Raw genomic sequence first — 14100 nt, 5'->3', positions numbered from 1 at the left:
AAAGAGTGTGGGGGCAGGAGGCTGCAGCCGTGGAAGCTGGAGAGGAGTCTGCAGCAGATGTGCAGTGACATGCTAGACATGATGGAACCATTTTTTCTCCTGAACAGATTCTGGGCCATGCGTGGAGGTGACAGTACCAACAAACCAAGTGATGCAGGAGCAAGGCTCCAGCGTGGAACTTCCCTGTCACTATAAAACTTCAGTCAACAAGAACTTCATACTGGAGTGGAGGTTTGCACCAATCTCAACAGCACCAGAGATGGGGAAACAGGTGAGGGACAGGGGACAGGGGCTGGAGCCTTGGGACATGAGGGTTGCTCCAGAGGTTGTCTCTAAAGTATTCCTTCTTCCAGCCCAGGACAAGCCAGATGGGGGGAATTCAAAACTGTGCCAGGGTGGGAAAGAGATGATGAAAGAGGTTAGTGAAGTTTATAGCTCCCCGCTGAACTGCTGGTTTGCCTGTAACATTATAGGACAACAGGAACAAGCCAGGGGGACCTTTTCATTAGCACTAGTCAATATTTTTTAACCAATTCTGAAAACAGTTTGGTTTAAATGAAGTTTCCAATTTTTCCAATTAAAAAAGGACTTTGCACTGAAATGAAAATCTTTGTTTTGTTCCCAAAACTTTCCTTGAGCCAAGTCAATATGGTTAAAATGTTCTAATGGAAATAATGGTAGGGTTTTTGCTTGGCTCTAATTTGACTGAGTCTTGGGGATGCTGCCAGCATGAAGAGGTCCTTGGGTCTGAGTGACTTGTCCCTGCGCTAGCATTGCTATCAGTGAAATTAGTCACCCCCTTGTAGGGCTGGAATCAGGATTGGCCAAGGAGTCTAGGGAAGGCAGGGGGTCAGAGGTAGATGCAATAATGCAGTAAGAATGACAGTTGCTTGGCTGGTGCTGAGTTGCCTGCATGATGGCACTGTTATCTCAGAAACCTAATGAAAACAGCCAGTGGGATCCATGGAGGTGAAGGACAGTTTTATGATTAAAGCCTTCAGCTGAAGTTTATGCTATCTAGGTTCCATACCTGCTTCTGCCACAGGCTTCCCATGTCACCTTTGGCAAGTCCGTTCCTCTCCGTGACTCATTTTCCCACCTGCATATCGGGGAAGACACTTCCCAAGCTGTCAGAGATTCTGTGGTCACAAATCCATCAATGCCTATGAAATGCTTAATGTGACAAAGAAGGCAACTATGAATCACAGGAATTCTCATAATGGATCAAACTAGTGATCACCCCCTGTGGCCTTTCATACAACAGTTTTATTTTATTCTGCTCTATACACATACTTATACCATGCTCAATACTGCAGTCTTTGTAGTTTTGTGTTAAACAACAGTACTAATATCTCTCTCCTCATTTTCTTATCTCCTCTCATGCATGCCAACCACCCACCCACACATTCACACCCCCCCCACACACAAGGCTTTTGATACAGTCTCCCACAACATTCTTGCAGGCAAGCTAAGGAAGTACGGGCTGGATGAATGGACTGTAAGGTGGATAGAAAACTGGGTGGAGCATCAGGCTCAGAGGTAGTCAGTGACTTGATGGCTAGTTGGCAGCTGGTATAAAGTGGAGTGTCCCAGGGGTCAGTCCTGGGGCCAGTTTTGTTCAATATTTTCATCAATGACCTGGAAAATGGCATAAAGTACACCCTCAGCAAGTCTGCAGATGATACCAAGCTGGGGGGAATAGGGTTAGGGGAATAGGGTTATGCTGGAGGGTAGGATTAGGATTCAAAGAGACCTAGACAAATTGGAGGATTAGCCTAAAAGAAATCTCATGAGATTTAATAAGGACAAGTGCAGAATCTTGCACTTAGGGCAGAACAATCCCATGTACCAGTACAAACTAGGGTCCAATTTCCTGCAGAAAAGGACCTGGACAATAAGCTGAATATGAGCCAAGTGTGCCTTTGTTGCCAAGAAGGCTAGCAGCATACTGGGCTGCACTGGTAGGACAATTGCCAGCAGAACAAGGGAAGTGATTATTCCCTTCTATTCAGCACTGGTGAGGCCACATCTGGAGTACTGTGTCCAGTTTTGGGCCCCCCACTACAGAAAGGATGTGGACAAAGTGGAGAAAGTCCAGTGGAGGGCAATGCAAATGGTTAGGGGGCTGGGACACACGATTTCTGAGGAGAGGCTGAGGGAACTGGGCTTATTTAGTCTAGAGAAGAGAAGACTGACAGGGGATTTAATAGCAGCCTCCAACTACCTGAAGCGGGGTTCAAAAAAGGATGGAGCTGGACTGTTCTCAGTGGTGGAAGATGACAGAACAAGAAGCAATGGTCTTAAGTTGCAACAAGGGAAGTTTACTTTAGATACTAGGAAAACTTTCTCACTAGGAGGGTAGTAAAACACTGGAACAGGTTACCTAGAGAGGCTGTGGACTCTCCATCTTCAGAAGTTTTTAAGACCTGCCTAGATAAAGCCTTGGCTGGATTGAGATAGTTGGGGATGGTCCTGCTTTGAGCAGGGGTTGTACTAGATGACCTCCTGAGGTCCCTTGCAGCCCCAATTTTCTCATGGTGTGACTGGTCTGGCAAATTGGGAAGGTCAGGATGGATGTGTCAGCTGCCTGCCTACTGCAGCAAATAAATGGCTAACGGGGAAGATCTTTTGGGGCCAGCTGAGGACCCTGGATTGCAGATTTGGCCTTGGCCTGTTTGTTCTTGTCTGGCTGGTTGTCTCTGAACAGACCAGGTGAAAGAGGTTTGCTTGTTCATGTCCCTGTGGCCTTTGATCTGACCCAATGCTTGAAGCTGCTGAGTGATTAACATTAACACCCCCAACCCCCAGGACAGCAAGATGTAGTATGCAGCATTCATCAGAGTGGATGATTAATCATCAGTACATAATGCCAGGAGACATGATGGAGTTTCCATTCTTCAAATCAAGACACCTTTCTGCAATAGCTGGTTACAGGAACAGTAGGTTGAAGCTCTGTTGTGATAGGCAGGATCCATGCTTCTTTCATCCCTTAAAGTCTGTGATTGTGAAATACCACACCAAGCCCTGGGCTGGAGAAGCAACACTCTAAGTATCTGCTTTGTGACTGGGCCCCAGGGACTGTTGTGAACTTGGTAGTACATCAAGCCCAGGCAGACAGTTGGTAGTGTGAGAGGTAGACCACAGACTCCAAGGCAGATTACAGCAAGCACTGAGCTCTGGCCAGGTGCCAACTTCTACCAGTAAGGCTGGAAATTTTTGTTAGCCACCCAAATAAGTCCTTAGCTTCCCTTTATAATATATGAATCCCCTTATACAGACAGTAACTTTATAATCCATACTCATTCTCAGGTTAGATCTGGTAAGCGAGTGTGGCATTGGTTGGAAGGAAGAGTCCCAGATCTGTGTCTGAGGAGGTCTTATGCCCTTGCCCTTATGTTCCAGTGTGTACATTGCACATAGAAATGGGATGGATGGGATGGTCCACTGGAAGATTGTACATTGTGGATGAGTTCTTGGTCCTGTTCATGTGCACTGTCCTGCTCTATGTCTCATGCCTCACTATTTTCTTTCTTTGTCCGTGTGTAAAATTCTATAAGGGCTTTTTTAAAGCAATGCAAAAGTTGCTCTGTGTGGTACTGGGCTGGTCTGAGCACCCTATAAACAGAGGGCTCTCTCTCTGCTGGATCAGCCTCTCCTTTGATGTCATTTCCCTCCTAGTTTATCCTTATCCCCTTTTGCATTCTCTCTAGTGTGCCTTTCACCTAGTCATTGTGTGTCCTTGCAGCTTTCACCTTAATTCTCCCAAGCTGTGTGCTTTGAGATTAATTCAACACAAATGCTGCTGGATGGCAAGTTAGCTCTTAGCCCTTCCCTCATTGCGTATTGCTGTGTTCACCCCAGATTTCTAAAGCTTCCCCAAACAAACTGTCTCATTTCTGCAGATTCTCTACTTCACAAATAACATGCCGTACACGCTTGGCTCTCAGGCCAGCCGGCTGAGTCTCGTTCAGAACCCTCCCACCACGGGGGATGCAACCATTAGACTAGACAACGTTCATCCTTCAGATGCTGGCACGTACATCTGTGAGGTGAACAACCCCCCAGACTTCTGTGGCAGTGGCTCAGGGCTCATACACTTCACAGTGCTGAGTAAGTCAATGAATGCTACTAAGGGTCCAACCTTGCTTGTCAGGGAGCTACCACTAAAAGGGAATCCTCTCAGAGGTCCTGAGGAGGTCCTGTGAGGCTGATCCCTGAAAGTTCATGCTTGTTAGGGCTGGGAGACAGTGACATTTTGATCTGCTCCTGTCACTTTTGAGTCCTCAAAATTTCTGCTGGAGCCCAAAGGAAACACTCTCACTGCTTATTGCCCCATTAGTGGGTACCCCCTCCCAGCCTCATTCTAGCACAGAGGCTGGGCAAGGCACAGGAGCAGAAAGGTACTGAAGTATGGGGAGCAAACAAAAGGAGGCATGTGAAAGCATGGCTCTCCCTCTCCATCCCAGCCCCCACCCCTGCCATTATGCCCCTAGGGCATCCCCTCCCCTGTGGTATGATAGGCAAGACTTCACCATGCAGAAGGATCTGAAGTGGGAGGAGCAGGAGAGGATGGTGTCTGGCTGGGATATCTCTTGAGCTTTCCCAAATCATTCACATTTGTGTGGTGCTTTGAGGTAGTGTGCCAAGAGTCACATAAAGGCCTAAGCAGATGGCAGAGAAGGGGTGAAGCATATTGTGAGTGGAAGAACAAGTAGAGGTAACATGGCTGAACACAGGGATAAAGAAAGTGTCAGTAGTGGGATGGCAAAGTGACTGCAAAGCTTTCCAGTGATGGCTATGCCAGGGGCCCAGCCACATGTGTAGTTTTACCTATATAGTCTCCTACTGCATCAATCTCATTTTCTCTCCCGATTCCCCTACAGTGCCTCCCTCTACCCCTGTTTGTAAAGGGACTGAATATGCTTCTGTTGGGGCTGATGCCACTCTGACCTGCAACTCTGCCGAGGGTATACCCACTCCAGTTTATGCCTGGTCACACACTGGTTCCAAGACACCATTGCCACTGGCCAACATGGTACAAGGTATGTGGCGAGTGGCACTCATTAAAGACCCTTTATCTTTTAGAGGCACAAACACAAACCTACCAGGCTGGATTGGGTCAACCCAGAATTCTGGCTTCAGCTGAGATATAAGCCTGATGCTAGAGAGAAGGGTAAAAAAAAATACCCAGCCAAGTGTACAGAGCTTCTTAGGGTTGGGAACGATAAGTTTACATCTGAAACATGCAGATGATCTCCTTCCCCTCCCCACCTTATCCTGGCTAACTCCAGAAGATCAACACTGGGAATAACTAGGCCATCATAAAACACACAGCTAAATTCACTCTCCTCCACTGGTGTGAATTACACAGGTTCCTGGGGCCAAATGCTGTCTGGCTTAAGTCCCTATAACTCCCATAAAACTCTCCAGAGCAAAAGGAACATTTCAGAAATTAAGGAAAAACATCAGATTCTAGTCCCACCAACTGTTTCTCATGGGTATCACAAGATATGAAGTTACAGGTGCTGTTAATCAGAAGGTATTTATTAAGGAAATAGCAGCCAGCTACAGACACAAAGAGGTATCTACATAGTTTGATTTTCATTTTGTCTTATTTACCAGGAACAACAGACTATCTAGAATGCTATACAGCATGCAAAGACATCTAAGAGCTAAATGCCATACTGCAGGAAAGCACATTTCATCTTACATAATTCCAGAAAATACAAGGGATTTCTTGTAATTAAAGTATTGGCACGAGGAACGGTGTTGGTTATTATGGGCAGGTTTTCAGGATCAGACCCTGAGGGTAAGTCTGCACCACAGCAGCAGAATCCTCAGTCATGCTGCTAGGGAAATAAGCCATACCCATCCGCTCCTGCCCATCAGTCAACACTGGACAGGAGGCAGTGGGGACATCCTAGCAGTGCCTGCAGTACCACACTTGAGGTGCTGAGGTTGCCTTAGAGCATCCCAAGATGTTTCTTTTGAGCATGCCCAAAATCCAGGTCTCATCTCTGGGGTTGAGAGAGTGGGAGGGCAAGGCTATTGCCTTGGAAATGTTACTGAATGACTTTCAGCCCTAACTCGTATAAATATATTTCCACTTTTTAAATGCCATTGTAATTTCATTTGCCTGCAATAGACTCTGCCTGTAGATCAGTTCCAGGGCAACCTTATTTATTTAAGCATCTGTTCATGCCTTGATAGAGGAAGATGAGGAGTTGCTATGAAGTTTCAGTTCTCAGCTAGTCCAGTTCTTACTACATGGAAGATATTTTAGCAAAGGACAGAATGACTGCTCTGAAACTTCATAGCAACTCCTCATCTTCCTCTACCAAGGCATGAACAGATGCTTAAATAAATAAGGTTACCCTGGAACTGATCTACAAGCAGAGCCTATTGCTGGCAAATGAAATTACAATGGCATTTAAAAAGTGGAAAAGTGCCCATATGGCGACATTGCTACTGCGCCATGCTTTAGTACTACCTTTTGGAAGTACTAGAGCATGGTACAGTAACAGCCCATACTGCACTGTACACTGGGTGCACGGTTATCTTTAGCAGCTACCTTGCTGTGGTAGCGTGCTGCACTGAGGGAGCACACTGCTACAGTGAAGTAGCTGCTGGTCATGTGTAGATGCATCTAGTTGCTATATTGCCATAGGCATGTAGACATGTCCTATCTGACAGACCATTTGGGGTCATATTGGCTCTGAATTTTCTTGAAGGCTTGTGTTCATCTCTGGACAAGGTCATCAGGGACATTTGGACCTACCTCTGCAACAGCCACAGTGTGATTAGCCTACTAGAACTCACCTCATCAAGTCCATGCCAAAATGCCTGTGGGCATTGCTTCTGCTCTTATGTTCTCTGTCTGGATACTCAACAGACCTGAAGTGCTTTAACCAAAACAGAATATTAGCGTCAGTATTTAGCCTCTTTCTCACTGGTAACAAGCTTCATGACTGAAGAGAAAATTATTGATGCTAAGGGCTAATTCCTTTCCAGCCTTTGCAGCCTTATGCCAGAACATTGAGCCCTGAGGCCTGAAAGCACATGCCTTATTTAGGCTGATGTTTAGACCAAGTCTCTTTCTCCAACAGGCTTTCTCTCAGGCTAGCACATGTGACCATGTCTCCTTCCACTGGCCAGCTGTAGTGAAGGGAGTAGCTTGCTGCTTGCTCACAGGAGTTGGAGTTTTCCTCTGGTATCTGTGACAGGGACATCTGCCCAGGGGGAGGGGAATTAGAGTGTCCATAGCCATGGTTCCTCCTGTTGCAACTTTTGCCCTCTTTTACACAACCCAGGGCTTACAGATCCCTTCTCTATAGAGTAAGCTGCTGGCATGACCACCCTGCTCAGAGGCCCAACTGAGCCCACACCACCTGATTGCACAACAGGAAAGGGAACTTTCTCTGGCATTACAAGGGTGCTAACAGAAGTGATATTTGTCACATAATCAGCCCCCTGAAAGTGTTCAACAGCCATGTCCTGACAAGTCCATAGCTACAGAGTGCTTTCAAAGTGCCCAACCATATGAAAAATGAACCCTGATAACATAAGGGTCCAAATGAAGATGCCCCAAAGTGGGAAGGGAGCCTGCCTGGGAGCAAGGCTGGGCCCCAAGCCCCATCCTGAAGCACCGGAGCTGGGGGGACAGGGTGGGGCTCAGGGAGAGAGGCTGCAGTCATCCAGCTGGCTCCAAAGTGGAATTTGATTTAACCCACCCCACCAGGCTCAACAGAGAATAGCTGTTAGGTTGAGGTGGTCACTGTAACTCGTGGTGCTTCCTGTAGAGCACCATGAGTTACAGTAGGGAGCTGCATATCTGTCAGGACCCTAAGGATTATTTTGTTGTTTTCCTCCTTAAAAGATGAAAAAACAGGGACGCTGATGCTGACCAACCTCTCGCTGGCCTTTTCGGGGACCTACCAGTGTGTTGCCTCCAACGAGTTTGGCCATGCCAGCTGCCAAGTGACCATCAACGTGACTGGTAACATGATCTGTGTTTATTTCAGCCTCTTTGGATCTAGGTACAGCTTCTGCCTACAAGGTGCTTTCTCCACCCCTTTTCTGAAGGTGTTTTCATAGATTCATAGACATTAGGGCTGGAAGGGACCTCGGAAGATCATCAAGTCCCCCCCAGAGCCTGCACTTTTCCAGGCTGAAGAGTCCCATGGTTGTCAGCCTCTCATCATAAGGCCTGTTCTCCTGCCCTCTGATCATGCGCATGGCTCTCCTCTGGACTCTGTCAAGCTTCTCCACATCCTTTTTAAATTGTGGAGCCCAGAACTGGATGCAGTACTCCAGCTGTGGCCTCACCAAGGCCTAGTAAAGCGGGAGGATGACATCCTGGAATTTGCTTGAGAAACATCTATGGATACAAGTCAGAGTTTTGCTCACTTTACCAGCTGCAACATCGCATTGGTGGCTCATATTCATCTTGTGGTCAATCATGACCTCCAAGTCCCATTCAGCTGTGGTGCTAGCAACCGTAGCACTGCTGAGCCTATAAGCGTGCTGTGGGGTTTTTTTCTCAAGGTGGAGTACCTTACATTTTTCGGTGTTGAACACCATCAGGTTTTCATCTGCCCATTTTATGAGCCTATCTAGGTTGGCCTGGATCATCATCCATCCTGTCCTCAGGCGTGGACGCTTTACCCCAAAGTTTGGTGTCTTTGGCGAACTTGGCCAGTCCACTTCTGACACCAATGTCCACATCATTAATAAAGATGTTAAAGAGTATAGGCCCAAGGACGGAGCCTTCGGGGACCCCACTGGTCATGGCGCACCACAATGATTTACTTCTGTCGACTACCACTCTCTGAGTCCGACCTCAGAGCCAATTCCCCAGCCATTGGACTGTGATATAGCCGAGGCCGTGGTTGGCCAATTTTTCCATGAGATAATCATTTCATAGACATCAGGGCTGGGAGGGACCTCGGAAGATCATCAAGTCCAGCCCTTCGATCTGGTGTCATGGGACACCAGATCGAAGGCTTCTTTTAAATCAAGATATATGACATCAATCTCTTCTCCCTTGTCCAGGTAAAATATGTTGCCTGGTCACAGAAGGAGATGAGATTGGTCAGGCAAGACCTACCTGCAGCAAACCCATGCTCGCTATCCTTCAGGATGTTGCCATCAGCCAGTTTGTCAAGAATGGTCCCTTTGATAATTGTTTCCAAGATCTTCCCCAGGATAGAGGTCTGGCTGATGGGCCTGTAGTTCCCCGGATCTACTTTCCTCCCTTTCTTGAAGATAGGCACCACATTGGCCTTCTTCCAATCTTTGGGCACTTCACCTGAGGGCCACGAGTTTTTGTAGATCCGTGCCAGTGGCTGAGCTATGATGCCTCCCAGCACCTTAAGTACCCTTGGGTGTAATCTGTCTGGGCCAGCTGACTTGAAGGTGTCCAGCCTCTTAAGGTGTTCCTTCATATGGTCTACATTGATGAAGGGTAACAATTCTCCCTCACCCTGACCGTCCCATACCATATTGAGCAGGGCTGTCCCTTGGGATTGGTGAAAAACTGATGCAAAAAACCCATTAAGCAGGTTGGCTTTTTCCTGGGCATTTTGCTAAGGCCTCCTTGCTTACATCAGTCCTCACAGGGGATCAGCAGATTAGAGTACTGATAGATTATGCACTGTTGGAAGAGGAGGGGTAACATGGGACCAGCACTACCTATAAAGTCCTGGAAGGAGGCAGAGATAAAATTGAATGGTTTGGATGTACAGGGAACCAGTTAAGAGCTTCTGCCCTTCAGCCCTGTCCCCTCAAAGCTAGCAAGTTGCCTATGGTAGCCAGGCTGTTACAGAGGAAGGCAGTACCTGGAAGTGGGGCAGAAGCCACAGACTTCTGTGCATAGTTTAAAGTCTGTGCAGCTCTCAAGATGGCAAAGGGCTGTGGGGCTCAGTTGTACCCACCCACTCAGTTCTTCCATTGGGAAAGCAAGTTTTAAGCCAGGGACAAGCGATTATTTTGGGCGGAGGGCTGCTTACTGAGTTTTGGCAAGCCATCGAGGGCCGCATGACAGGCAGCCAGGGACAGATAAATATTAATTTTCTAAATTTTTTAAGGGTCCCATGGGCCAGATAGACTGGCATGGTGGGCTGCATCTGGCCCGCGGGCCGCATTTTGCCCACCCATGTTCTAAGCCATGATGGAGTGACAGGTGCAAACCTCCTAGTCCAGACAGTGCCTGTACATGAGCAGGGAGGCTGCTCCGACACACTGTAATTATAGCATGTCAGAGCAGACTCGATTAGGCTGAACATGACTCAGCTGATTAATCAAGTTTGCTGGACCATGGTAATTACTGTGCTCCAGCAGCCTCCTGCATCTGGGGTATCAGCGTGCCTGCGGTTAAAAATGGCAGCAAGCGAACAAGCTTTAGTTCCAGTGTCCCTGTCACCATTTTTAAGGGCAGGGATGCTGATACATGAAATGCTGCCACTCTTTAATTACAGCGGCTCTCAGGGCTGCTTTAATTAAAGCACCATCCCCTACCCTCACACCTGGAGTATGTGTAAAAGTGCCCAATTTTAGGAAAGGGGATGATGTGACCCATAATATTTTAAGAAGGTTTTCCTGTATTGGCCTTTATTTAATGCCAGGAGTAACATATACATAATTGACCAAGGTCAATCAAACAGACTCTTTTGTTGTGTCAGTCTTATAGACATTAACCTGGAAAATTTGGGGGCAAATTAAAAGTTGCAGAATATCTGGGCTCTTACAAGAATGCGCAGGTTAGCCTGGAGAGCTGCTAAACAAAAGGAAATGTTGCCTTCTCTGAGAATGTCACTCCTGGCTTGCTCCCTATGAATAGCTAGTAACTGTGTCATGAGTCTGACAGAGAATTGAAGCTGACCCCAAACCATCATGTATATAGACATATTCTATTTTAGGCTGGCCATTAAAACACACTATAATGGAGGGGGTTGTAGCTCAATGGGAGATTTATTTAAAGCTGCTAGATTTTTGAGGCAGCTTTTCACCATGGCAACACATTAATATTACCCTGTGGAAGGTGAAGGTAAAGGACCAAATCCACTCTAGAAAGCTTTTACAGTCTGATCATGCCTAGGGCTTCCCAGGGGCTTCCATTAAAATGCTTGAGAATTTCCTGCTCCGACCACCAGAGGTAGTAGTGAGTGGCTGCCTCCAGCTAGTGGTCAGGGGTCTGTGCTGGTGTTCAGCACCTCCTCCAATAAGCCCCTGGAAGGGACTCTTTACAGCTGCTGTCCTATTGCCATCTCCTCCTCCTCCTGATGTCTGCCTCCTTCACAGTGATGATACCTGGTCATGTCAAAATAACCTTTGGCTTTTTTCTGGCTAAGTCTTGTGTTGTTGTCCTTTGAGGGCAAAGACGAGCGCATCAGAGGGGGGGATGGGTGGGGGGAGAAGAGAGAAAAGGAAAAAAAAGGAAAACGGAGAAAAGAGAGAGAGGAAGGGGAAAGGAGGGGGTGGGGAACGGAGGTTAGGTTGCGTGAGTATGTAGGTGACTTGTAAGCCTGATCTTTGCCTTGAACAATCTGCTGCAGCAGGGGCAGGAAAGTGATGAGGACTGGGTACGACAGGTTTTCATTCTCCTAGCCATGCATTTCCTCATTGCTTCTGCCTGCGTTGCTGTTTGAAGGCCAGTGCTGTGTTCTGGATGGCATACTCCATTTGACAGTTCATCGTAGAAGATTTTCTCCACCAGGCAAGTGCTGGGCATTCTGGAGAGGTGGCCGCCAGTTTCAGTAGAGTGTGAACACTGGGAAAGCTGATCTTCTGAGCACCTCGGTGTCTGGAATCTTGTCCTGCCACTTGATCTTTAGTACCTTTCACAGGCAGCACAGGTGGAAGTGGTTTAGTTTCTTGACATGACGCTGGTAGACGGTACAGGTTTCTCAGGCGTAGAGGAGACTCAGGAGAATGATGGCTTTGTATACCTTCAATTTTGTCGACATTCTGATGCCTCTGTGGTCCCAGACCGACTTATAGAGTCTGCCGAAGGCCACACTAGCTTTTGCTAGTCTCGCATTGACTTCATCATCGATGTGGACAGCACAGGAGAGCATGCTGCCTAGATAGACAAACTTGTCAACCATTGACAGTTGTTGGCCTTTACCTGAGGCATATGGTTCCTGGGGTGTTGTGCCAGGCACAGGTTGAAACATCACTTAAGTCTTCTTCGTGTTAATAGTGAGTCTGAAGTTGTTGCAAGCTGATGGGAATAGATCCATGGACCGTTGCACGTCAGCCTGTGAGCCTGCGGATAACACACAGTCATCAGCGAAGAGGAAGTTGTGAAGCGTGGCTGTCTGGACTTTGGAGCTCACTTGGAGCTCCAAAGTCTTCATAGGTTGAAGATGTCTCAATCAAAATGGTACCTGATCTTCATACCAAGGTCATTGCCTTGGAAGCCATCCAACAGCATGGCAGAGAATACCATGAGAGAATACCATGCTGAAGAGGGTAGGTGTGAGCACACAACCCTGCATGACACATTTGTAACTGGAAAGGAGTCAGAGCATTTGCTATTCGCAAGAACACATGCCATTATGCTGTCATGGCGCTGTTGAACCATATTGATGAATTTTCCGGGGCATCCATACTTCTTCTTGGGCTATGTCTTAGGGCCTCCTCAACTGCCTTGTTCTCTCACCTGCTTTTGTGCCATTGATTACTTCCCCCTCCAATTCTTTACCCGTCCTTGGCTTTTATACCATTTTGCTATTTCTCTTCCTACCACTCTGGCTGTCCATACTCCCTGAGGCTCCTGCCATAACCATGCCTGGCTGTTATGCCCTGCTTGTTCTGGTTGCAGCATGTGGACAATAACCATACAGGGGCATTGTCAATAGGAGTACTGATGCTGCCATAATACTTCACCTGCAACTGCAAACACGGGCATGATAGAACTGAACTTTGATGTACAAACTCCAATACAAGTTTGAGCAGCAGATAATCTCAGTTCCTGTCAGGCCTGTCCCAGAAGTAGCTCATTGCCATTCCTTTGTCAAAAGGAGTGAGCATGGATACCTGATCTGTGCCCAGAGAAGAAGAGACAAAATGTAGGTTCCAAACCAAACAAAAGCCCAGACTGGCTGCCAGGTAGGGACAAAAGCAGAGGTCTCCTGAGCTGCACTGTCCCAAATGCACAAGACAAACAGGAACCAGCAAGACCATCAGCATCTAGAGATGGTTTTCTGTTTGCTAAAAATGGTAGTCTGTCTCAGGCATGCATACTGTACCCTGCTGTCTCCTAACTGGAGGACAGGCAAAAGGTAGAGAAACATGTATGTACTTCTTGCCCAGTTCTCTCTTCTATTTTGTGTGCTCTATCTATTCTAATCCTTGATCTCCTGTCTCAGAGCTGATTCTTCTCCAGCTCAGACCCTCTCCATGGGTCTTTGGTACCATCTAGTGGCTCATACTCAGTCTACTTCTCTAATTCTCTACAATCCAAGCTATTGTGCAGGGTTCCCTGGGAACTCTCTCTGATCTGCCTCTCCAGGAAATCTGCATCTGTTTATGTACTGTGCAGTCTGGCTGCCATCCCATGGCTGCTCTACAGCATGTTCCCAGGTAGCACAGGACTTGTCTGCACTGTCTCTGTGCTGAAAGCATACTGCTGGGAAGCACATCTCACCCACTTGTTCCACCTCGGCATGCACCAAAGTATAGGCATTAGGTGGTAGACCCAGCACCTCTCTTGGGCTCCCAATCTTGGGCACACTTCTCAGCACACACTCAGAGTAGCTGTAACACAACTGCCTTGTTTCCTGGACTTGGCCCGTGCTGAGCAGGAGTGAGGGGGTAGATGTGCTTTTCAGTGGTCCCAGGTCCAGCATAGAGAAATGTCCATAGCCCCTAGTTGAGCATGGGCACCCCTGACCAGGAATCTCTCCAGTTAGCAGCATGCATTTTTCTTGGGCAGTCTTGTCTCCAACACCACCTTTTCAGGCAGGGCGGGGGCGCAGTCTGGGGGGGCAGTCTGAGGCCAGGTAGTCACGTCATGTAAGCTGGTGTGGCTCCACTGAAGTCAGCGTAGCTGATTTATACTGACTGAGGTTCTGGCCAGGATTTGGGGCTCTGTCCAAG

General features: G+C 47.5%; 1 protein-coding gene across 1 annotated transcript in view; it reads left to right on the top strand.

Annotated features, from left to right (window-relative positions):
- VSIG2 (V-set and immunoglobulin domain containing 2) overlaps nt 1-14100 on the top strand; it is a 22080-nt gene that overhangs the window by 3702 nt on the left and 4278 nt on the right. The window contains exons 2-5 of the mRNA XM_006034334.1: nt 108-271; nt 3903-4110; nt 4884-5042; nt 7877-7996. Of these exons, the coding sequence (XP_006034396.1) occupies nt 108-271; nt 3903-4110; nt 4884-5042; nt 7877-7996 (651 nt within the window). The remainder of the gene's footprint in view (nt 1-107; nt 272-3902; nt 4111-4883; nt 5043-7876; nt 7997-14100) is intronic.

The sequence above is a fragment of the Alligator sinensis genome, unplaced genomic scaffold, assembly GCF_000455745.1.
Source record: "Alligator sinensis unplaced genomic scaffold, ASM45574v1 scaffold1368_1, whole genome shotgun sequence".
NCBI classification, from domain to species: Eukaryota; Metazoa; Chordata; order Crocodylia; family Alligatoridae; genus Alligator; species Alligator sinensis.
Note: the sequence above shows the minus strand (reverse complement) of the source record. Positions and strands in the feature narration are given on the sequence as shown.